This window comes from Bos indicus x Bos taurus, chromosome 23, assembly GCF_003369695.1.
Source record: "Bos indicus x Bos taurus breed Angus x Brahman F1 hybrid chromosome 23, Bos_hybrid_MaternalHap_v2.0, whole genome shotgun sequence".
In the NCBI taxonomy this organism is placed as follows: Eukaryota; Metazoa; Chordata; class Mammalia; order Artiodactyla; family Bovidae; genus Bos; species Bos indicus x Bos taurus.
In genome coordinates this window covers 13,065,498-13,089,253 of record NC_040098.1, presented here as the reverse complement: position 1 = coordinate 13,089,253, position 23,756 = coordinate 13,065,498, and the positions used below count along the sequence as shown (strand labels likewise).

At 44.2% G+C, this 23,756-nt stretch overlaps 1 protein-coding gene across 1 annotated transcript in view; it reads right to left on the bottom strand.

Moving 5' to 3' along the window:
- Positions 1-23,756, bottom strand: part of ZFAND3 (zinc finger AN1-type containing 3) — a 328,471-nt gene that overhangs the window by 17,399 nt on the left and 287,316 nt on the right. The window contains exon 5 of the mRNA XM_027524033.1: positions 10,209-10,376. Coding sequence (XP_027379834.1) covers positions 10,209-10,376 — 168 coding nt within the window. The remainder of the gene's footprint in view (positions 1-10,208; positions 10,377-23,756) is intronic.

The window sequence follows — 23,756 nt, the reverse complement described above, 5'->3', positions numbered from 1 at the left end:
GCACGTGGCGCTGGCCTCTGGGGAGCTTAGGGTCTACAGGAGAGTGGAGAGCAGCGGAGGAGGGCGTGTGGCACACACGAAGACGACGCAAACCTCCAAGTGCGAGAGAAGGGAGTTGCCTAGATCTGATTTAAAACCTCTGATGTGGATGACCTCACTGGAAATTTCTAGTAACTCTCTTTTGTCTTAAATTATCTTTGCATTCCTATAAAAACGAGCTATGAAGCATGTAGGTAGTGTGTGAAACCCTGGGGTCTGTTAGAACTGCCTGGGCAGCTGCACTTGTGCTTTCTGAAGAAGTGCCCTCAGCTACTCAGGCACTCCGCAGTGCTGGTCTCAGGCCCGCGCTTCTTAGGAAGTTCTACTCCGGAGGGAATCAGAGAGATGAGGAGGAAGACGGAGGGTGTTTAGTAGCAGCAGCAGATTATCTACGTGCAATGTACCGAACACAATCTGTTATAACTACACACATAAAAGACATTAAAGAGGACATTTCTTCACCAATATTTTGTGAGCAATTTGTTATTATTTTAAAAGAAATAGTATTTCAATCCTATTATTTTGACTAAATACTATTTTTTACCACAACTACTCTAATTTGGTGACATTTTGCTGCAAATGATCCATATAAGAGTCCCAAGTCCTGAACCAGGTTCTGGAGTCTGAACTAAGAAGTTAAGAGAATAATGTGTATTAATTTGGGGGAAAGAAAGGCCAAGAAATCTTCTGGGTACTTCAGAGGAGATAAGAACAGAAGTCCAGCGGGGGACAGGCAAGGATACGAAATGAGAAGCTGCACTCAGTGGGGGCTGAAAGCCGTGCTGGGGGCAGGGAGTGGTGAGCAGTCTTTCGGTCAGAAACTCCTCAGCACTCCTTGAGTCTCAGATTAAAGCCCGCGTAAGCACACAGGTGTGATATGAGGCTGTGGCCATCTCTCTGGCCTTAGTTTCCTCCTTTACCCAAGGGCGGGGAGGTTGGACTGATGAATGATTGCTAAGGCCCCCTCTAATCCTGGTGCTATGTGATCCTATTACCTATTACCCACAATCTGTGTGTGTGATTTTGTATTGTGGTAAAAGCATTTAATTCAAACAAAGCATTTCAAAGCACTGCTCAGTGTGCCTTGCTTTCATTACCTCAAGTGAGAATAACCCAGAACAGTATCTTGGGTGTCTGCTATGATTTTGGCCTTCAGAAAAGAGGACTGACCTCAGGTCACAGGTTTCCCCACTACAGCTAGACAGACACGTTATGACCATGAACAAAGAGCATGTGTTTCAACCGTTAAGCACAGGACAGAAAAACTCTTTAAAACACACCTTTGTTAGGCCACATGGTAGCTCACCAGGACTAGAGCAACCATCTGGGGAAAATGTATTTGAACATTTCCTGTGGTTTCCTAAAACGTATTCCACAGGTAACAACTTAAACTCTGTCAGGCCACCTATGAAAAATCTACAGCCGAATCACACATGAACGGTAAAAACAAAACAAAACTGAATGTTTTCTACATGAGATCAAAGAAATGGCAAGGAGGTTCATTCTAGCCAGTATAGTAACACAAGAAAAGAAGTTACAGGCATACAGATTGGAAAGGGCTTGCTTCCCTGGTGGCTCAGATGGTAAAGAATCTGCCTCTTATACAGGAGACCCAGATTCAATCCCTGGGTTGGGGAAGATCCCCTGGAGGAAAAAATGGCAACCCACTCCAATATTCTTGCCTGGAGAATTCCATGGACAGAGAAGCCTGGCGGGCTACAGTTCATGGGGTCACAAAGAACTGGAAACGACTGAGGGACTAACACTTCACTCTGGGTTTCCTGGTAGATCAGATGGTACAGAATCCGCCTGCAACTCAGGAGACCCTGGTTCGATTCCTGGGTTGGGAAGATCTGCTGGAGAAGGGGTAGGCTATCCACTACAGTATTCTTGGGCTTCCCTAGTGGCCTCAGCTGGTAAAGAATCCACCTGCAATGTGGGAGACCTGGGTTCGATCCCTGGACTGGGAAGATCCCCTGAAGAGGGGAACAGCTACCCACTCCAGTTTCTGGCCTGGTGAATTCTATGGACTGTATATAGTCCATGGGGTCGCTAAGAGTTGGACACAACTGAGCCACTTTCACTTTTAGAACTAATAAGTGAACTCAGTAAGGCTGCAAGATAAAAGATGATATACACAAACTGGTTGCATTTCTGAGTGGCAGCAAAGAACAATCTAAAAATAAAAATATCTATTTATAACAGCATCAACAAACTAAAATACTTCATGGGTTAGACCACTGTTAAAATGGTAATTCTGTAAACCTTTCCAAATGGGCAAGATATCTGAAGTATAAACAGACTCTTCAGAAAACAAGATATATGAGTAGCCAAAAGGCATCTGAAAAGGATGCTTAACATCATGTCACTAGAGAAATGAAAATTAACATACAAGAGAGGGATGGTACCACACAACCATTAGAGTAGCTAAAGTTAAAAAGAATGACAAGATTAAATGCTGGCAAATTATGGAGAACTGGAACCTTAATACACTGTTGATGGGATTTTCTTTTAAAATGTTAATGACCTTTCAACCTGGCAATTCCACCTTCACCTATTTGCCCAAGAAACTAAAACCTATGCCCACACAAAGCCTTCTGAGTGAATACTGACAGCAGCTCTAATAATATCCCCAAACTGGCAACAACCCAAATGTATGTCAAATGGCAAATGGATAAACAAATACGGTACTACTGATACAATGAAATAATACTCAGCATCAAAGAGGAATGACCTACTGATGTGTGACAACACGGATGAATCTCAGGAATAGCACACTACGTGGACACACAAGACTGCACATACGCAGCAAGAATCCACAGATGCTGAAATTCCAAAAAGGCAAAATTATACCAACAGAGGCAGATCAGTGGTTAACGCAACTGGGGTGGTGTAGGGGCTGACTGAAAATGGGGCACATGGGAACTCCGGAGGGTAACAGAAGTATTCTAAATTCTGAACTTGGTGAGGGCTGTACAACTTAGTTACTAAAACTCACTGAACTTTAAAACAGGTGAATGTTATGATTTATAAATTATATGTCAAAAAATCTATAAAACACACACACCTTACTAACTGGCAAAGAACTAACTGAAATGATTTACTCGTAGAATTTTAAAAATTTACTTTAGTTTTGCAATAAAGCCATTTTTCCCTCTCCATAAAGAAATATTATCAACAGGGTAATTTTATCAAATAGTTTTATAAAATTATTATTGTGTTGCTATTGCTACGACTGAACTATAGAGATAGTTGCAAATTTGCTAACCAGATGGAAAATATTCACTTCAGGGGACAACGGTCCGCTGGTACACCTGTCAGTAAGGCACGAGTGGGGAACCGACACAGGCTTCAGTAAATGTGAGCTGCGCATTCTGCATTTTAGAACCTGGTCTCTGATGCCCCTTTGTTGGGGAGGGGCTCTTCGTGTCTCCACTCTCTCTCGTCCTGTTAAAGGGCATGTGGTGCGCTGGGTCTCTGGGACGCAGCAAACTAACGGGCTAAATACATGGAGCTGGTGTTCAGTCAAGGTTTGATTTGTTTTGCTCTAACACCTCAACTTGCAATTTACAAGAGCAGCAGAGGGACTAATCTGTTTGGTTTTAGACCAGAACTCTTACACATTAAAGATTAAACGGGGAATATGGACAAGCACACTCCTGCTTAAGTAAAAGGACAGTGAGAGTAAAAGGAAGAGAGTAGCAAAGGGAGAGACTTTTATTAGAATCTGCCTCAAAGCGTCAGCTCCTTTTTGCTCTCGTGCCTACCGCAGGCTGCATCAACAGTTTTCTATCGTCATTACCGCTGCTTCTGCTTTGGGGAGGGTGGGCAGCACCTCCTTCCCTTGAACCATAAGGTAAACACACACCCAGCTGCTGCCCCAGAACCGCTGGGACAACTTCAGCCTTTCACCGCCAGACTGGGGATAAAAAACAGGAGCCCCTACAGGGCTGGGATCTTGGTCACCGCACTCTCTACGTGCCACACAGAGTGTGTACTCGACACTGGACGGCAGTAACAAAAACACCTAACCAGCCAAACCAACACCTATCCAGTTTCCCCGGATAGGCTTTCTGACAGACCCCATCTAGAACTCTGTCCGTAGAATAAGGCCTTTTATAAGAACACACTGCCTTAGATTCTTTTGAGACACAGGACAGGATGCCAAATGTCCTGACAATTTTAAACCACACTTCAAAGAGAGTTAAAATAAAGGCCCAAGTGTGGGCTTATTTGTGGTGGTTTGTGATGCTGGTGACACAGGTCACCTACAGGCTCCATAATCAATCACTGCAGCTTCTCGCCCCAGCCCAGACCCGAGGATGCCACCATCTGTTCAGCGTGCAGGCGTCCCCGCCAGGATGGGGACGGCTGTGCTGCGAGCACATTCCTTTCCACTGTGTGCACCAGTTCACATCTTCCCTACATCAGTCCTCTAAAAGAACTCAATAGCCCCCTGGGCTTTTCTGTGTGCTTAACTGAAAAAAAAAAAAAATTAGATAGTATTGCCCACATTCAAAACCACTGATTTTCACTGCAAACCGATGTCCACACTCTCCAGACTGGAATCTGGAATCTCTTCCCTCTCTTTTGAGCAGTTTCTCCTCACTCAACCCCAAAGCTCCAGCAGGCCGCACAGAGGTCACCTGCAGACCACCGCCCAGCTTGGCCCACGCAGTCCCTCCTTCTGCGCTTCTGAGTCCCACCCTTCCTCTTATGCCCCGACTGTGGAATCCTGTCCAGAGTCTGCCAGTTGGAATTAACCTCTCCCTCCCCAGATCCCTGTAACATATGGCGTGCACCATGATTAAAGCTCATGGCAGGCTGGCCTGGATGCCGGTTACTTCGTGCATGTGACTGCCTTCCACTTGGGACCAGCAAATTTCCTACTTTGAGTGTGTATTTAAATCACCTTGAGGATCCTTGGAAAACTAGCTGATGCCGGGACGAGGCAAAGGTTAAGTACAAGGTCACCCAGAACACACCAAGTTGTGCCAGCGAGCAGGAAACACTTTTCAAAGAAATGGAGGCGTGTCACAAAACATGGAATTCAGCTCAAAGGAATTTCACTGGCCAAACCTGAGACAATTTGAACAACAAAATAATTAAGTACAGCAGTGAATTATAAACCACTGAAAAAATATAAAACCCCATGAATTCATATCAACAAGAGATAAGTACGGGAGAAGGATGCAAATGCTGAATGCAGAGGACTGGAGTCAGAAGAGCATCCTTGCACAACCATCACAGTAGAGATGGGTTCAGGCAAGAAGCATCAGTGATGCTAAATCTAGGAGACAGTTTTGAGGAGGATTAGGACATTTATATAGTCAAAGGATTTCCCACAGATGCTTAACTAGTTAGAATGGCAAAAACACACTATTTTTAGAGACATCAGACAACACCCAGACAAGGTGAATGAATCAACATTAATGTATCAATAATGAGAGGCAGATAAATGTCCGTGCCTCCCAATGTAGGGGCTTTGCTGGTGTCTCAGGTGGTAAAGAATCTGCCTGCAATGCAGGAGACCCAGGTTCAGTCCCTGGGCCAGGATGATCCCCTGGAGGAGGACATAGCTACCCACTCCAGTATTCCTGCCTGGAGAATTCCATGGACAGAGGAGCCTGGCAGGCTACAGTCCATGGGTTGCAAAGAGTCAGACACGACTGAGTGACTATTACATCTCTCAGTGTAGAACCCTGAGGGGAATATATCATCGTCCACATAGTATTCTGGCTAGCAATATGTAATCTGAATCTAATCATGAAGAAACATCAGATGAACCCCAAATGAGGAGTGCTCTATTTAAAAAAAAAAAAAAAAAGAGGGGGTGGGAAGGGTAAGGAGAAGGGGGTAGAGAAATGTACTCTTTAAAAATGCCAGTGATCACTAAAAACAAAGAAAGGCAATGAAAACAACTTAAGAGTCTTCAAGAGACGTGACAACTAAATGCAATACTTGACCATGGACTGGATTCCATACCAGAGGGCGGAAAATGCTGTTACAAAGTACATTACAGGATCAGCTAGCAAAGCTAGAATATGGACAATAGGTCTGACAGAAGCATCAGTGTCAGTTTGCTAAAGCTGGTAACCGTGCTACAGTTATATAGAATAATTATCCTGAGGAAACACTCACTGGAGTTTACAGGGATAAAGGGCTACAGTGTTTTCAACTCGCTCTCAAAGAGTCTAGGAAAGAGCTTTCAACTTTCGAAAAGTTAAAAAGCAATACCCGGTTACTCTTTCTGATTCGATGTTCAGTGTGAGGCCCAGCCAGTCTACATTTTAGAGGCTTCCCAGAGTGAGAAGTGCCCAGAGCAGGGACCCTCAGAGCAGCTGCACCAGCGTGACCGGGGGCCTGTCAGACGGGCACAGGCCCGCCAAGGCAGGAGCGCTGGCCCAGTGGGCTGTGCGACTCTGATGCCCACTCTGAAATCACTGGCCTAAGCTATGAGCTCCTACACTCTGTGTTCTGGCTTCTACAGCCATCACAAACCTAGGAAATGCTTGATACAAAATCATACCTCAATAAATACTTGCTGAATTTACCTGACAGTGAAAAGGCAGAAATGACCACTGAGGCACTTGAAGTCGATAAACTAAAGGTCCCAGCTAAAGCATCACTCTTTGAGTTTCTAAAGTGAAAATAAAATTTATTTTGAAAGCAGTAAAGGAAGTCAAGATTACTCAAGAGGTTAGTAAAAGCACTGCTGTCCCAAAAGGGGGGCTATCAGCTCACAGTTAAAGTCACTGTCAGTTGAAAATAAGCAACAACGTCCGCAAGCTCTTAGACTGGTATTTAAAAATGAATTCTGCGGCTTTGGGAGGCAATGCACAGCGATGTAAGCAGCATGCGGTGCGCGTCATGCAAGATCTGCTTAGAACACACAGCAGTCACGTGGCTGTGATGCAGCCCAGGTTTGAAGAGGATGGCCAGGTTTCAGAAGAACCCTCTCTAGGTGGCAATGGGAGAGACAAGGCCCCTGTAACAACAACGGGCTGATCAATCTGCCTACTGAGCTGAAAATGAAACAAATAAATCCATGTTTATGCAGTTGTTCTCCATCTTGAGAAGTTAAGGCGCTGAAGATACACTGGGATGCAGGGTATCGTTCCAGCCACACCACATGCCTTTTCTAATTGGCACCCAGAAAGATTTCACAGGAAGAGGGTGTTACTTTGGTATTGTTGACTTAAAGGTTATCTCGTCACAGCAAGGCAGAGGAGAATTCATCTTCAAAATTCACCTCTTCGTTGAAAGACCATGGAGTGTCTTGGCAATTAACAATTCCTATCACCTCTAGCTGTTCCCTATGTAAGAAGGCTCAGAACTCGCCTTACAAATTGCTCTTTTGAAGATCAAAGGGGAGCTGAATGTGTCTGTGTGCTCTCGATGAGACTGTGATTTAATGGAATTTTTAGAGGAGGCTTGCTGGCAGTGTTTGGATGACAGCCCCAGGCGGAGGATTCTGGGGAGCTCGGCCACTCTTCCCTTCGGAGTGTCCTCCCTGTCTTTAATTGGCACCTCATTAGAAATTAATGAAAATGACATCCTCTGTTCTTCCTGCTCTAGGCACCGAATGCTACAAAAAGGCCCATCACAATTCATAACACATTCAATTTATATAGCAATGGCTCTTAAGCATTATTTATGAGATGTGAATTTCTTGTCAGCAGTTAATAACCTGTACAGAGTGGAAGGGGAATGGAAAAAAAGATTGTGAATATATATATATATATATATAAAGGCTTTCTGCAGTGGAGAGGTGTTCTGTTTGAGTTTAAACTGCCTTCCCGAGTCTTCACTTTCAGGAGTAAATTACTGTTTCCCCTCCTCTAAAACCTTCCTGGGCAGTTCAATGTCTCTCCAGCACTCTGTGCAGCCTCAAGGAAGTAACTACACAACTCACCTTTCCCTGAGAGATCCAAGCAGACAGGAGGAGGAACACAAGCTACTCATCGGGGACAGTCCTAGAGGTGTGTGTTCCCATCGCTGTCCTTTGTCTTTTCAAGTGTGGCAGTTGACTCAGTCATCTCTCCGGGCACGTAAGTGTGATGCTCTCTGTGGGTCCAACTGAATGCTCAGCTCTCTCTAGGAAGGCTACATCTGGAGAGACTGCAGAAAGCTCAGGGCTTTGTCTCCAGCAGAAAAATCGAATCTCTATAAGCAGACCCTCAAAACGGGGCGCAAGCCAAGGGACACGTGTTACATCACCTGAAAAGAACGCACGTCTGTGGCAAACGGATCGGCACTTACTTAGAAGCCAGCCTCCTGCTGAGAGGTGGAGAGTGCGGCAGGGGAATCTGCGCTTACCAGACCGGCCAGCTGGCTTCACTCCAGGGACACATGAAGCCATCCAACATGCACTTCTAGATCCTTTCAGCTGGGTGCTTACGGCCTTGGGAAATGGGCAGTTTGCATCAAAGCTCAAGTACAAAGTGGGAGACTCGGCAACAACACCTCTGGGTCTCTCAGCGCTAATCTGTGAATTCTAACTGCTTACCTGAGGCGGAGAGGAGATATCAGCCACTGCCAGAGGCGAGGCGGTTCACGGGATGGACCGATTGCTTGACCCACTAGGGCAAATCCCGTGTAATACCCAGGATTCAGTTACTTTCAAGAAGGAAAGAAGAATGAAGGTACAGGAAAATTCCATGATTCTAATTTAGGAATCCCCAAAGGCCTGTGTTACAAAAGCAACAGGCAAACGGACAGGGGAGCCTTACAACACTGGTAACAGACTGAACTGCTGAAGCCCGCGAAGGGCCACGTAAGACCAGAGCAAGAATGTGCAGACAACAAAAGGTCAGACAGACCACTGTGGGCAAAGCTGGTTAGCCAGCAGATCCCAGAGTTTCCTCAGCTAACCACAGCATTCCTTCAGCACCTCGTCAAGAATTTTACGTTACGGCATGGCTGATCAAGATACAACCTAAGAGTAAGGTTCTGGGCTCACCTGCGCCACATTGAGGGAAAACAGGCGAGGCCTGAAAATTCTGCCCATGGCCTCCACCGACGTCTCATCCTGCCTCTCTCCCCACACTCTCACACAAACGCTGTATAGGACAAATCAATGTCAGGCCAAAGGGCCGCACCTCTCTGGTGACGCCCAGACTCCACATGCCAGTCCCCGTTCTACAGCTGAGCACGTTTCTGATATTGCCGAGTACCACACACCACAGTATGCAACAGATTTCTAGTCATGACAGGAAAGGAGTTCCTACTTTGTCTCCATGAGATGTTGGAACGCCCTCCTGTCCTCCTCAATTCCAACAGGGCAGGTAATTGAGGGACAAGGAGCAGCCAAGACCATCTCTTTGCAAGATGAAGGGCTTTGAGTGACTGACTGCCGGGAGAGCCACCTAGTCCTGAGTACCGGCAGCAGTGCTTACAGGAGATCTACAGCCACCCAGGCACAAGCTCACTCCTGAGCTTTGGAAAGGATACAGGGTTCTTAGAGGCCAGAGCCAGCGTGCCTGATGAGAACTCTGTCCCAAACCATACTTTCACAATACAGAAACACTGCAGTCAGCCTAAACACAGCTACACAATTCGTGATGCATGTGGTCAGAGGGAGAAGAAACGTTCTAAGTTTTGCTCCACTGTGGGCAGGCATGAAGTTTTTAACAAGGACACCCCTTTGCAGCAACTCTAAGAGTTGGTATTACACTGAATAACACCAAAGGAAAGGTTACTTTAATGCTATCTCAAGAGGTTAAATGACAATGAATTATGGTTCAAGGAAAATAATTTTCTAGTCAAACTTTAATTTAAAAGGGATATGGGGGAGAAATCGTCCATTTATTATACATAGCAAGAAGCTCATTCAAAATTAATGTATGAATTTTATGGTACATATCCCAGAGTTTCACTGGGTTTGGTTAACTTCCAAATAAGTCATCAATGAGAAGGAACCACGGGAATATGCAGTGGGGAGGAGCCGAGGGCAGTGACAGCGCAACGCTAATGAGCTATGTGTAAGAGTGGCCGCAGAGGCTTTAGCCTGTTTTGTTATGTCTGAAGGAAACGCGGGGTGTTTAGAAATAATACTCCTCTACTCCCGATTTCCTGAGCTCCAAACCTACAGCCTGCAGGGAGGTACTCAGGGGGAGAAGCCAGGAGCTCAGCCTCTCAGAAGCTAACACCCCCCGCTGGACGCTTACCGCAGCGGCACGATCCCAGTTCCTGCTGCACCAGCTCCAGCTTGGTTTGGCACTGGAAGCACCGACGTCGACTTTTCTGTTTGGACCGGCTGGCCTCCTCGGATCGTTCAGTGTTCTCCAGTAGTCGTGGCCGTTTCACTGGTGAAGCCTCATTCTCAGACTGTGAATCTGCACAAAACAACATATTTGGGCGTCAGGGTTAGTGCCTGGCCTGGCGAGCCAGAGCGGACTAATCTCCTGCCAGGCACGCTGCAGACCAGGCTACTGCCCTTATCCAAGCGCCGGACCTGTGTGAGCCAGAGCCAGTTCTGACTGTCACAAGCGTGCACCTTCAAAGCTGACCTCTCATGAGCCAGGCCTGAGCGAGGAGGGTGGGGTGGCTCAGCAAACATCAGTTCTATGTCATTTTTTATAACAGCCATGCTGACGAGGAGACCGTTCAAGCTGGAAACAGGACCCCTCTCTCTGTACCCCTCCTTTGGGTCCTCACTGTTCACTGCTTGTACTGGTTATCTCTTCTGGGATCTTTGTCCTCAAGTAAACTACAATTCACCAGAGAAGGGACTATGTCTACTATTTCTTTATATCACCATACTTAGCACAATTCTGTACCTAAAATCAGTCTTTCATGGCAGATCCATAATCTTTTCCAGTAAAAATACATTTCTATTCCTATGCACAACTAAATGCACAAGAAATCAGGCTCTAATATTGAAGACTATTCCAGTTTACTGAGAGGGAAGAAGTGTCCTTGCCTGTTCTCAAGCAAGCTGTTCCATGGCCTCCTTCATGGGGTGGGCAGAGACAGCGCCTGGTACTACAACCCCAGGGCTGGAGTCAAATTAGTGGGTGGGAGATGGCAGAGGTGGTGGGGGCTGGTGGTGTAGGGTGCAACAACTGTTTTGTATAACTTTAAAAAGTAAAATGAAATGAAGTTTGAAGTTATGTCACAGGCAGGCTGTAAATACCTTGCCTTCAAAACAAAAAAAGAGCCAGCTCTTGTGGGGCTCTACGCTCCTGGAATTACTGTCATGGCATACTGACAGTGCACCTCTCGCCAAGGCTCCATAGTGACCTGTGCTGAATCGCCTCTGAAAGAGTCTCCTAAATGATCTCCTTCAAAACAAACCCAGATCCCACACGTTCTCACCCCACCACGACCACCACATTGCTCCAGGCCATCGCCATCTCTGCCAGCCTAGCGGAGTAGCTTCTTAACCCGTCTCCCTGCCCTCCCCTTGTCCCTATAGTCTATTCTCCATCAGGCAGCCAAGCAACCCTGCTAAAAATCTAGTTAGAATCACTTCACTCTCCTGATCAAAATCCTAACAGCTCCCTTTCTTGGAGGAGTTCTGACACTTCCTTCAGCACTCAGAAGGCCCGGCACGGCGGGCCCTCCTCTGGCCCTGTCCCCTGCTGCTCCTGCCCTCTGCTGCATCCACGCTGGCCTGCCGACTGTCTCCTACCCCAGAGCCTTTGCACCTTCTGTTCCCTTTGACTGGAATACTCTTTGCCCAGATCCACAGGGGATCTCACCCCTTAAGTCTTTTAAGCAATATTTTCAATGAGGTCTTCTTCCCTGAAAACCTTATGCAGACCACTCCTGCCCGCTCTTCCTGCCTTTTGTTCCTCCACAGCACTATCTTTTCACTTTATCCTCCAGGAGAACATAAGCTCCTGGAGGGCAGCAAGTTTCACCTGCTTTATTCACTAATGCGCCCTCTTTGCCTAAACTCATTATTTCTTTCATGAATGAATCTTCTCCTTAGGCAGTCCTGATTTTCTATATACTGTGGCTCCAGTGAGAACCAGAAGGCTGTCAGCTGCACTTCTTTTTTCTTTTGGCCGCACCATGAAGCATGCAGGATCTTAGCTCCCCAACCAGGGACTGAATCCGTGGCCCCTGCAGCGGAAGCACACTCAGTCTTACCCACCGGATCTGCAGGGAATTCTGGCGGTGTTTCAGTGAAGGCCACCTGGACCCCTCTCCCAGCCCTGCTCTGTGTGGAGTGGAGGGTGCATGTCGCCCTAGCACTTACTGGCCCCGATGGGGACAACTGTAATGGTTCCTCACGGCCGCCATCCCGCCGCACCGCACACTGACTTTCAGAAGGCACGCACCATTCGCAGCAATTGTAAACTTCATTTCTCATTTCATTTAGTTCTTGCAGTCCTACATGACATTTTCCCCCAATACAAACCAACTAAACAAGGCCTTTGATGAAAACAATTGAAAGCCAAGTTCAGCCTATTTCCCAGCTCTGCTGAGCAAAGCTGTCCAAACCCAGCCGGTGTGAGCACTGAGGCAGCCAGACATACCAGACCCCTCCTCTTCCCCTACAAAAGCAACAAGCAACAATCTAAATGTAAATCATTACAAAGCAGCCTGCCAAAAGAAATATACCAGGCAGGGGCCACACTGCTCTCCAGGGGTCCTTTTTAAAAACAAACCAACCAACCAACCAAGGCATTATTTGTATTAATAACCCTATTTAGACTTTTTTCCATTGGGTGACAAAAACAGAAAATTCTAGAGTAAAAATCGAAACAGAAAAATGGAGTTTTTTCTGAGAGAAGGTCCTACATTTGGAGCATCTATGTAAGAAATTATCCCCCAATTCTGGGCGAGGGCGGGTGGTGAGGAGAGAGATTAGGGTCCACACAAGAAGGGGAAGTGGCTGCAGCCTTTGCATTATTAAGCTGCTAAAATCCAGAGGGCCATGACATGATGCCAGCACATCTTTAAGAAGGAAGGGACACTCGGATCTTCTTTCACTTGCACTGCGATCTGATACAACTGAGCTTGTGTCTGGAAATGCAATGTTCACATTCAAAGCTGTCTCCAAAGTGAGTCTGTTCCAAACTGTCAAATGTGATGTCTACCTACATAGCACCCATTTCCATTTCTAAAGCAAGCCTCTGCTACAAGAAAACAATTTACTTTCAATATGTCAATATGATCAATGGCTAACAATTTGCAAATAAGAGAGTAATCTGTGAAGATAGTATTTTTTAATATATGATTTCTAAGATTGAGAAACAGAATTCATATTTATATAATCATAATCATCATTGATCATCACCAAACAACCCAGTCGATGAAACCCCCAAATTAGGATACGCCTGTCCAAGCCTGATTTCTTTTTTTCTGATTCCCCATCTTGTCTGACCAGTGAACATTTAATAAAAAAAAAAAACAACTGAGGAGTAAGTCTGCATGGCCCCGTCCTGAACTTCTCCTTTACCTGCTCCACTTTACACATGAGGGCCACACTGCTATTTGCTCTGGAAGGCAGGGTGCAGGGGATGTTCCTGAAACAACAGGTAGGCAGGCAGGTCTTAAATGCTGCCAACAGCCTCTGGCGGCACTGCACTGGCCCTCCTAAGGGAACAGCACTCAGCGCTAGTCAGTCCTCTGAGAGGCAACGCTTGCATCGGTGCAAGCCTGAGTCACAACAAGCGGTCCTCAGCGAGTCTAAACTAAGATGAAAGGTTCACCGGAATGTGTCATTTTTCAGAACCAAGGAATCACTCCTAGACATTAAAAGAGTCACAACCTCAGCGTTCTGTAATATACCAACGTACCCTGCACTCAGTCAGTGGTCTATTAAGTGGAGTGGAATCCTTGTGCCCTCTGATGCCCCCTACCACAAGGGACTGTTCACCACCCTCCACAAGCTGCCATCCAGGAAGGTGACTGTGTTATATGTAACTTCCTGGAGAAGCAAACCATTCCTTGGCATTTCCTCACAAGTCAACTTAGTGTTTTAATTAGAAGCTGATGAAATAAATAGCGGTCTACAGGATCATCATCATGTCTGCATAAGAAATTTACATCTCCTCTGCTAATTACTTAATGAAACCTGTGCCATGGGGGGAGATGCCCAAATAAGAGAAACAGATGTCCAGGACAGGAATTCTAATTACATAATAATGAACTAAATAATTCAACTACTCAATTATACATTTCATGACAATTTAAAAAGGACCATCAGAAAGAAAAGATCCAATTATGGTCAACACTAAAGGAACCCTCATCTACTGTCTGTATCTGAATAAATTAAACTTTGATTATTTACTTCTTGCTCAGAAACATCACTCTTGTTACCCTGAAGCATTTTCAACTCCTCAACTATGATGGAAAACACCTACCAGTCCATTTGCATAATCTGAACATGGGCAGTAAGGGTTAAATGCAGAGAGAAAGGCGAACAGAAATAACTCTCATACGCAGCTCTAACTGTCAGAAGAAACTCGTCCTTGCAAGGAGCATGCTCATTAGCAGCAGGAGGAGTGTGGCGGCAGGCTAGAAACTGTTCCCGCCCCAGGAGTTAGGAGTGACTTCTAATTAAGGGCCTTCATAAAGGGCCAACAAAGCACATTTTCCCCAGTACGCTTTTCCTCGAGAACGTAATCTAGTCTGTGTGTACCCACACGAGAGCTGCCCACACGCCCACGCCAGGCTCACAGTTCTTGACATTCAGCAGACCCCCTCTTCTGCTGTCTACATTTATCGCCTGAGGAAGAAACCACATCAGATCTTCTAGTCAAAGCAAAGTTCGATCAAGAATCACGGTGTGATGAAATTAGAAAGGAAAATCTTAAAGTATTTTACTTTCCTAAAGGTAATCGTTGCTTTGTGACAGAGAAACAAGTACCATGATTTTTAAAACATACAATCCTCTGAAGAGAAGAAGTCTTCTAATTGTACTTTCCCAGCCAATAGAAAATAGCGGAGGAAAGACTTTCAATTCAGGAACACAGTTTAACTGGAAAACTTGACTGGAAACAACAAACAGACCTCCTCTTTTAAAATTCTGTTTCGTCTCTGACAGAAATTCACATTTGTTCCTTACTGTCACTGTTCTTGTCTTTATTACTCATGTTCTCTCCTGAAGATTTCCAAATAAATTGTGTCAGGCCTGTCAAGAGTTGAATCCCAGTCTCTCTGAATCTCCCGTCGCTGTGCAGCTGGCAGCCCGCACACACCGACAGAGCTAACCTTGACCACGTCCCTCTGACACCTCAGGGCAGGGCCGGGCGGGCGGGGGATCCTGACCAGACGTCTGCACTGAGAGTTGAGGAGAGGAGAGTGGGTGCAGCGAAGTGGCCACAGAGAAAAGGAAGCGCCTTCTATTCGCTTCACCCACACCTTCCCTTACTTCTAAGAAAGAGAGATGAATCTGTTTAATCTCAGGCTCTGTGACAGCTTTTGAGGTGCTCAATCAGTTTTTTTAGAACCTATCACAGTCTCTTGACAGACTGACATTTATGATCCCAACAGCCTGTGCAAACATCGGTAAGAGCAATAATTAATGAACCCTCACACATCACTGCCATCTCTCCTTCGACCATTTAAAAGAAGGCTTAAGCTGCTAAAACCTCTGTCCATGAAAAACACCACATTCTCACTGGAAAAATGGATAAAAGACACTTCATCAAAATCTGTCTGAAAAGCACTTTCTCTGTTTCTTCTCATGCTGGCTTTCAGTGTGTGCAGGGATTAGCTTCCTCCTCTCCCAGCTTCTTAACTCTGTGTGTCATGAAAGACTTCAGGAGAGAATACTCCCTCATTACCCATTAAAATTCTGTTTCCATTTTATCCGACTGGAATTGCCCCCTCCTTTCTTATCTTCCTCATGGTCCTAGAACTATTTCGGAATATCACATGTGTTAAAAAGCTGTTACACAGACAAAGAAGTTCGACTCTTTGGAAGAGGTCATTATAATTTTGTGGAGAATGCCTCCATTTTCATTTGAAATACAATACAAAGGTGAATTTAGCTTGATATACTCCTACGATGCCATGTCTTACACCACAAGCATTTTAAAAGTGTTCTCAAACTGCCAGACAGTGCTACTGGGAACCATGAATCCCTCTCCTTCCGTCACCAGCCCCCTTCCTCCAGGTTATTCCCTCAAGATAACACTTGCTCCGTGTCGTGAGGGTGGTGGTCTCCTCCATCAGAGCCTCAAGACTGAAAGCAGACCTCCAACTCAACCCCAAGAAGCATGTACTTTCACCTTTTTATTTTGAACATTTTCAAAAATATAGAAAAATTCAAAGAATAGTACAATAAACACCTGTATACACTCCATTCAGATTCAACAAATAATCTGTCACACTGCTTTCTCTCTCTCCTCCATATGCTCACACAATACCCAACTATCTGAAAATAACCTGCAAACATCAAAATACCTCACATATACACATTTACTAATAAGGGCATTTCCTTACATGACCAAAATATCATAGCTAAGAAAATTAAGCATAATGCCCCCGTGTCCCCTAATATTTGGTCCATATCTGAATTGCCTCCACTGTTTTCAATGTTTATCTTCATTGTTTCAAAGGCACGTCCAATCAAGTTGCAGGCGTTACATTTGGATCTAGGTCTCTTTTAGTCTAGAACAGAATGCCCCTCAAACTGGTCGCCTGTTCATTTATTCAAATGACCTGGACTTCTGGACAGTCCTGGTTGGTCTTCCCGTGGAACATACCGTCATCCTGGATTGACTGACTGTTTCTCCATTTCATCTATCTCCCTATTTTAATGGCGTCATTTACTGGTAAGGAAGGAGATTTTTTTTTTTTTAACTGAACACTTCCTCTGTTTCATATTTGAGACCAGAAATTAAAACTTCTGACAAGTCCCTGCCAAACCCACATGGCTGGAGGGCTGGCACAAGTCAGGGCAGGTGAGGAAGGGCAGGCACTGGGTTGTCAGCCCAGTTCCCACTGCACCTTGGCTGTCGGAGGAGGGGGTGTTCTTCCTTGAACTTGCCCCACTGCACACCTGCCATATAGGACATCAGGCTAGAGTTCACCTGTGCCTTACCAAGGAATGGTGTACTTAGGTGAGTGCTGGGAGATGAGTTAGCTGTCGGTGTCTTAGCCCGTGATTTCTTAAAGTCTGATGGCACTGCCTATGACTAAAGTTGGTCCCAGAAGGCCACAAGTCGCCTCTCCCATTATCTCCTTTCCGATAGCTTCCTGATGGTTTTTGATTGCCCCGCCCCTCCTGATGAACTCCACACTGTTGCTAGCTGTTCCTAAGACATCTCTTCATTGCTGATCATTCAACTCTCTAAACTGAAGGAAAACTTTCACCAGAATAAAAAACAAAGCAAAAGCCCAGGAAGGTTCACTTGTAATAATAATCATAATCTCATTAAGTAAAATAACATTCTCCATTTATCTGATCTAACTTATGTGGTCTTCCAAAAGCCCAGACAATAGTACTTTATTAATTATTTATCACATGCCTAGCACTGGGGCAATGATCTCTCCCTTCAAGGAAGCCACATTCCAGAAAAGACACAAGTAAACTTACAGTACATTAATGTAAAAACAGACTACGGACATAAAATGTGGACATGATAAATTCTGTTGAGGGGGGTGATTAAGAAGCAGAAGAGGGAAAGGTCAAGAAGGTACCTCTTGAACCTACGAACTGTATTATATATATGTAGAAGGACGATCTGCAGCTCTCATTTATCACTCTCACATTTTCTGTTAGCCCTGCTTTTCAAAATACCATTTGTACAAAACCTGTTGCTCATCTAACTACTACCTCTTCTCTTTACCAAAAACCCTCTCAATCAGTAGACCCTTTCACAGTTTGAGGAGCAAAAGTACATGGAGAACACCTGATTGATATGTTTTCAGGGAGATAAAGCTGTTGTATCAGTATAGCTCCCCCTCTCTCTGACTCCAGCTGGTTTCATGGGGGGAGGGGGGTGGGGCTCGTGAACATCTCAGTAGCAATAGTCACCCTCTGCAGCTGTTACTGGCCTGGTAACAACGTTCCTTGTTTTAGTTTCTCCATCAGCAAGACCTGTCCGGCCTGCTCAACTAAACCATATTACTTTTCCCCATAGATTTTTCAGTTACTCATTGTAACTGACAAATTACCCTCAATAGATAATCTTTCCTTTTTATAACCTGCTTGGGTATTTTAGAGTTCAACAACATTACAATGCATTGATTTTTTAAAATATTACATTTATAGCATCAGCAGAGTACAGGATTCAGTTCAGTTCAGTTGCGTCCGACTCTTTGCGACCCCATGAATTGCAGCACCCCAGGCCTCCCTGTTCATCACCAACTTCCGGAGTTTACTCAAACTCATGTCCATCGAGTCGGTGATGCCATCCAGCCATCTCATCCTCTGCGGTCCCCTTCTCCTCCTGCCCCCAATCCCTCCCAGCATCAGGGTCTTTTCCAATGAGTCAACTCTTCACATGAGGTGGCCAAAGTACTGGAGGTTCAGCTTCAGCTATTTCAGCTTTATTAAGGTAAGACAGAGAGAGAAAGCAAGAATTAAGAAACCCAAGAGAAATATGTACTTCTCATAGGCCTCACGCCTTCCTGTTCTGTGACCACAAGGTTTCTAAGACTTTTTCAGGGCTCAGACTAAGTCCTGAACTTCTGTTCTACTATCTTTTCCAATACTTCCAGAAAACTAAGATCAGCCACTGTTTATTTTCATTTATCCAAGGAAAAGGAAATTTGAGAGAATCCATAAAGTATCTACATACCCAGGTTTTTATTTTCATATGTCTGGGTCTAAGGCAGGTAATATTATTTTCATTTCGTTTCTTAGAATATTCATTCTTCAAATATAAGTCACCAGTAGGGAGAAGTGACTATAGTCACACATACTGCCCAGCTGCTCAAAACAGTTGTGTAATTTTATAAGGCATAATATGAAAAATTTGTTTCATGTAACTACAGAATAAGTAGATTTATTCCCTGTTCTTTAGTGTCCCTATTGATGCCTTATATTTGAAGAAGCCACGTGGGAAGGGACAGGCTAGACATCTTCAAATAATGTTGCACCCTCATATCTTGGTCTCCAAAGCTGATGACTTGCCTGAGGGTTAATGTGACTTGACCCCAGGTCTTCTGCCAGGAACACTGAAAAATAGATGTTCTTTACAGAAAAACACTTCAGGGTAGGGTAAGGACATGGGTAAAGAAGAATGAGGTATTAATTCAATTTTTCCAGCTTTTTGTTAAAAACATACAGACAAAAAGTCAAATATTCCCATGCAAATCATCCGTACCCTCTAACGCTTACAACTGTTTTCCCTGCCCTGACTTATAATGCAAGCCACTAGGGGCAGACGTAGAATTGGCTGAATTTAGTACTCCACTGGTACTAACAAAACAATAATTAATAGTGGGGAAAAAAATCTATTAACAGAGGTCAAATTCCTAACGACAGTAACCTCGGCACTGAGAGGCTGTCACCCTGTGGGCTCGCTGCTCCAGGTTCAATGTGCAGGGAAAATGTTTGAGCGCTTATATTTTGCTATTTAAAAAAAAAAAACAGCTTGAATGCATAACTAAGTAGATGCTAAAATTAAATAGCTGATTTGTTTTTAAACTATTTTTGTTTCTAATTTAGCATCAACTTAATTCAGTTCCTCTCTCTACCTATCACTTAGTTTCTTCCACCCAAGATTTAGTCTTTTGACTCATTACTCCCGGGGTAAATCCTTAAACTTATAAATAAACACATCTGTGCCTCATTTTAACTCTTTCCAACGTGAGGCTAAATGAACCTAAAGTTAGAACCTGACATGATGATAAAGCGTGCCCAGAGAAAGCCATGCCCCGGCCACTCCCACCGCCGACTGAGCAAACTCGGCATTCATCACTCAGGGTTGTATCAGGCTGATATAGGTACTACCAACACTGCAGGAGGCTGGAGAAAGCTGCCTGAAGAGAATGGCTTATGAAGCAAAGAGAACCCCCACTTGTAAAACGAGCTGCTGGAAAATCAGAGACAAGAAACTCTACATGGAATTTTTATGAAGATTATCTTTAGTTCATATTTGAAATACGAGAGGAACAAGTATCTAGCATTTTAACCCCCTCCCCTTCAACCAACTTTGCTCAATACTTCTCATTTTTAAAGAATTATTACTTATCAAGAAGATGTTCACACTATGAACAATCATACTAAAAAAATTATATATTTTATCAATGTTAACTTTCCAATTTTGAAAGTTGTACTGTGGCTATATAAGACAGTATCTTGATTTTAAGAATTACGCACTGAAGTTTTAGTACAACAAAGGTAACTACCGAAATGGTTATGGATGTAGATGTAACACACACACACACAGGAACAGTAGAGAAGAGAACAGAGAACAAAGCCACTGAGGTAAAATGTTAATATTTGGGTCATCTGAGGCAGGGAGGTTCCTGAGAACTGTCTTCTTATAAATTTTCTGTAAGTCTGAATCTATGTTTATAAAAAACAAAAGCAATGACAACTATATCCCAGAGTAGCCATACCTGGAGATGACTGGCTGGAGTGTCTACTGAATCCCTCTCAGAAATGCTGATACTGCTCAGGACTGATGGAAAGCGCACGACCAAACAGTGGTAGCAGGTGATCAACAGTAAGGTCAAAGCTCGCCCTTCTCCAGGCTTGTACTTACTTATTTCTAAGTACACTCTAACGATTAGTCACAGACTAGTACATGTCATTCTTTTAGTCTATAGTTCCTCCAACCCCAATAAGGACCCAATTTTAATTGCCATCAATTACTGCAGTGGCTGTTCCAGGAAGGATGATGACCCAAGACCTTAAGATGTGATTTTAATCCTTTAGAAATGGATTTACCAACAGGATGTCAAAGAAAAAAAGTAAATCTGAACCCTGGTGTTACAGGAACTATCAGTTAATGCCAAGCTGGAAAAGAGGTTCTGCTGCAGCTAACACCTCCCGTTCAGATTAGTACTACACAAACCCCCTCCCCCAGCCCAATTTTCTTTTAAAAGTCACCCTCCATATTTGAGCACATAATTCAAGCTATGACATAATATCATCTTTGGAGAAGAGTTGTTCAACTTTCTCTAGAAACAAAGAAACAATGCCCAACATATTCCCCACCCCCCACCCCCAGGTAAATTTTGGCCTTTTTTCAAGATAAAAATCTTAAAGATTGTCTCATGTATTCTTCCTTTATCCCTTGCTGAAGTAACAGAAAAATCAACAATGTGAGTAAAGGACCCTGTTTCCTTGCTTATATATGTATACATTTTTTATAAGTTTTGAAAGGGTAGTTAGATGTGGGAAATGCATAGCTTGTAACTAATTCCCCTGTCCACTGAGCTAATAGAGATGTGGTTTATTTAAAATTCTGAGTTGTGGTTCTGCTATCTGGGAATGGCTTTCTGAAACTCTGTGGGTGGATGCTGGTAATGAAACAGAGAATTCAGAACGGCGGGGAGCATAAGGCCAAACAAGCTTTTATAGCAGAGTGTGTGTATGCACTAAAAATAATTATACACATGTAGTGGGAGGCTGGTTAACTGAGCCCACAGAGGCACTTGGCTAGTCAGATAACTAATCACAATATGAAGTCCCCCATGACAAGAATGCTTCCAAGGTTAAACTGTCTGATTTTTAATCATAAAGAAGTAAATTTATTGGCTCAAGTTCTCTCATGTTGGTTGGGATGCAACAGCTAGTCTTTTTATCAAGATTTTATAACCATGAGAAAAGTATCAACCCTCTGTGGCTCCTAAATGGTGATTTGCCTCAGAAAGAAGTTCTCAATTCTAAAAGTTCAGAAAAGAGCTCAGAAAATAAGAGTATTTATTGTTTCTTGTGGAAAGCAAACTTGTCAAATTTCTGTAGCAATTACTTTACACTAATACATATAGTAAAATTTTACTTTTAAAACAAAGCCTAGAAACAAAACAGAACAAAAAGTCGGATTTCCCCATTCTGATACCCAATTTTCTTAAGAAAGGGTTTTCTCGGCGCCCTGTCATTCACAGCCCCCAACCTATTGAAACAAGGCCGCTAACTGCCCCTGACTCCGCTGACCTGCACTTGTCCCTTTCCAGGTCTTCACTCTCCAGTCTGACTTGGCCTCGGATTGTCACTTCCAGTTTCTGAGTCCACCTCTTTGCCCAACAGATGCTGTGAGTTATGTGAGTTCTTTCTCACTTTCCTCTGCACTGCCTCAACTCCTCTTTACTCTGTCATCTGGCCATCAGGTCCCTCTGTCCACATCTCTCTTACCTATCGAGCATTTACCAGGCACTGCATACTTCAGATTATTTCATTTCCCTCATAACAACTCCACAGCTGGGTCTGTTATTTTACAGGAAAGAAAATCAGGGCTCACAGAGAGGCCCAGTCATTCTTCCAGTTCTATGGTTGGTGAAGGGGGGCACTGGAATGTGAACCCAGGAAGCCTGCCTACTTTATCAACCTCCAACACCTGTACCTCCCTTCTTTTCAGGATTAGGGGCTTTACCTTGGGTACAATCCTATCCCCTTGATTTCCAAAGAACCACAATGTTCTACTGAGACTACCCTTTGCTTCCGTTCTTCCACCAGTAGTTAAATCAGAAAGCATAATCCTTAGCTTGTCCCAGGTAATTTTAGTTTAAGAGGATTAAACACATTTTCCTCTGATCCCTCCCCCCAGATCCAACTGAAATAAAAACACAAAGATAACAAGAATGAACCCACTGTCATAAATAGAACTCTGTGTGTTTTAACATAATCAGCAAGAGATTTTAAACAGACTTCTAGACATCTATGGGGTGGGAGTAGTTTAAGGCTGAAACCTCGTCACTGCAGAGGTGGTAGCCACTGCGTGCAAAGGAAGTCTTAAGAGAAGCAAAATGAGAAGTAGGGTGGAAAGCAGGGGATGCACTGAAAGTGTACTTGTAACACAACTGTACTGACTCTGGGAGCAGGCCAGATCACCTGGCAACAATCCGGACAGCTCTAATCTAGAGAACTGAACAGCCTGTACAGACAAACCTGTTTTCCATGGTTCCTCACAATCCAGTCCTCCTCCTCTATGAGTCTCTCAGTTTCCTCACAACAAATCCTGCCTATTAACACCTCATCCCCACTCCATTCCACAGAGCCCCAGTAAAAATGCCCATTCAAGAAACAGGCATGGTAGAAACCCTTCCCACTCATCTAGGCCTTGTATCTTAAAAGCTGACAAAAAAATAGGCTTCGTCAGGCAAATGAGGAGAACCTGAAGCATGAAGTAAACGACTAAGACAGACAGGAAAACTGCTATCAAGGTGAATATCAGACAGCTCCAGGAAGGACAACGTCAGTCTTTAGATCTTAGGGCCTAGCAGGTATCCAGCATCTTCAACGGGGGAAGGAAAAGGATGACCACTAGGTACTTACTATAAATTCTAGAACACCAAGGATGAAAAGATGATCCTAAAGAGTTCCAGAGGTGGAAAAATCCTACATATACTACTTAGTATCAGTGTCATCTGACTTCTCAGCAGTAACATGAAATGTTAGAAGTCAAGGGAGCAATAATTCTCATCCAAGAATTCTACACCTAGTCAAACTTCCCATCAAGATGGAAGCAAAAAGAGACCTTTTGAGATATGCAAGAATTTCAACACTCTCTTAGGAACTTACTTGGGGGGCTGTATTCCAAATTAAAGGGAAGAAAAGAGAGAAGAGTAAAGGGAAACCGAGGCTTAAAGAACAGCTAGTCTAGTTGAGGTAGAAAGATAGTGGACTCCAGGAG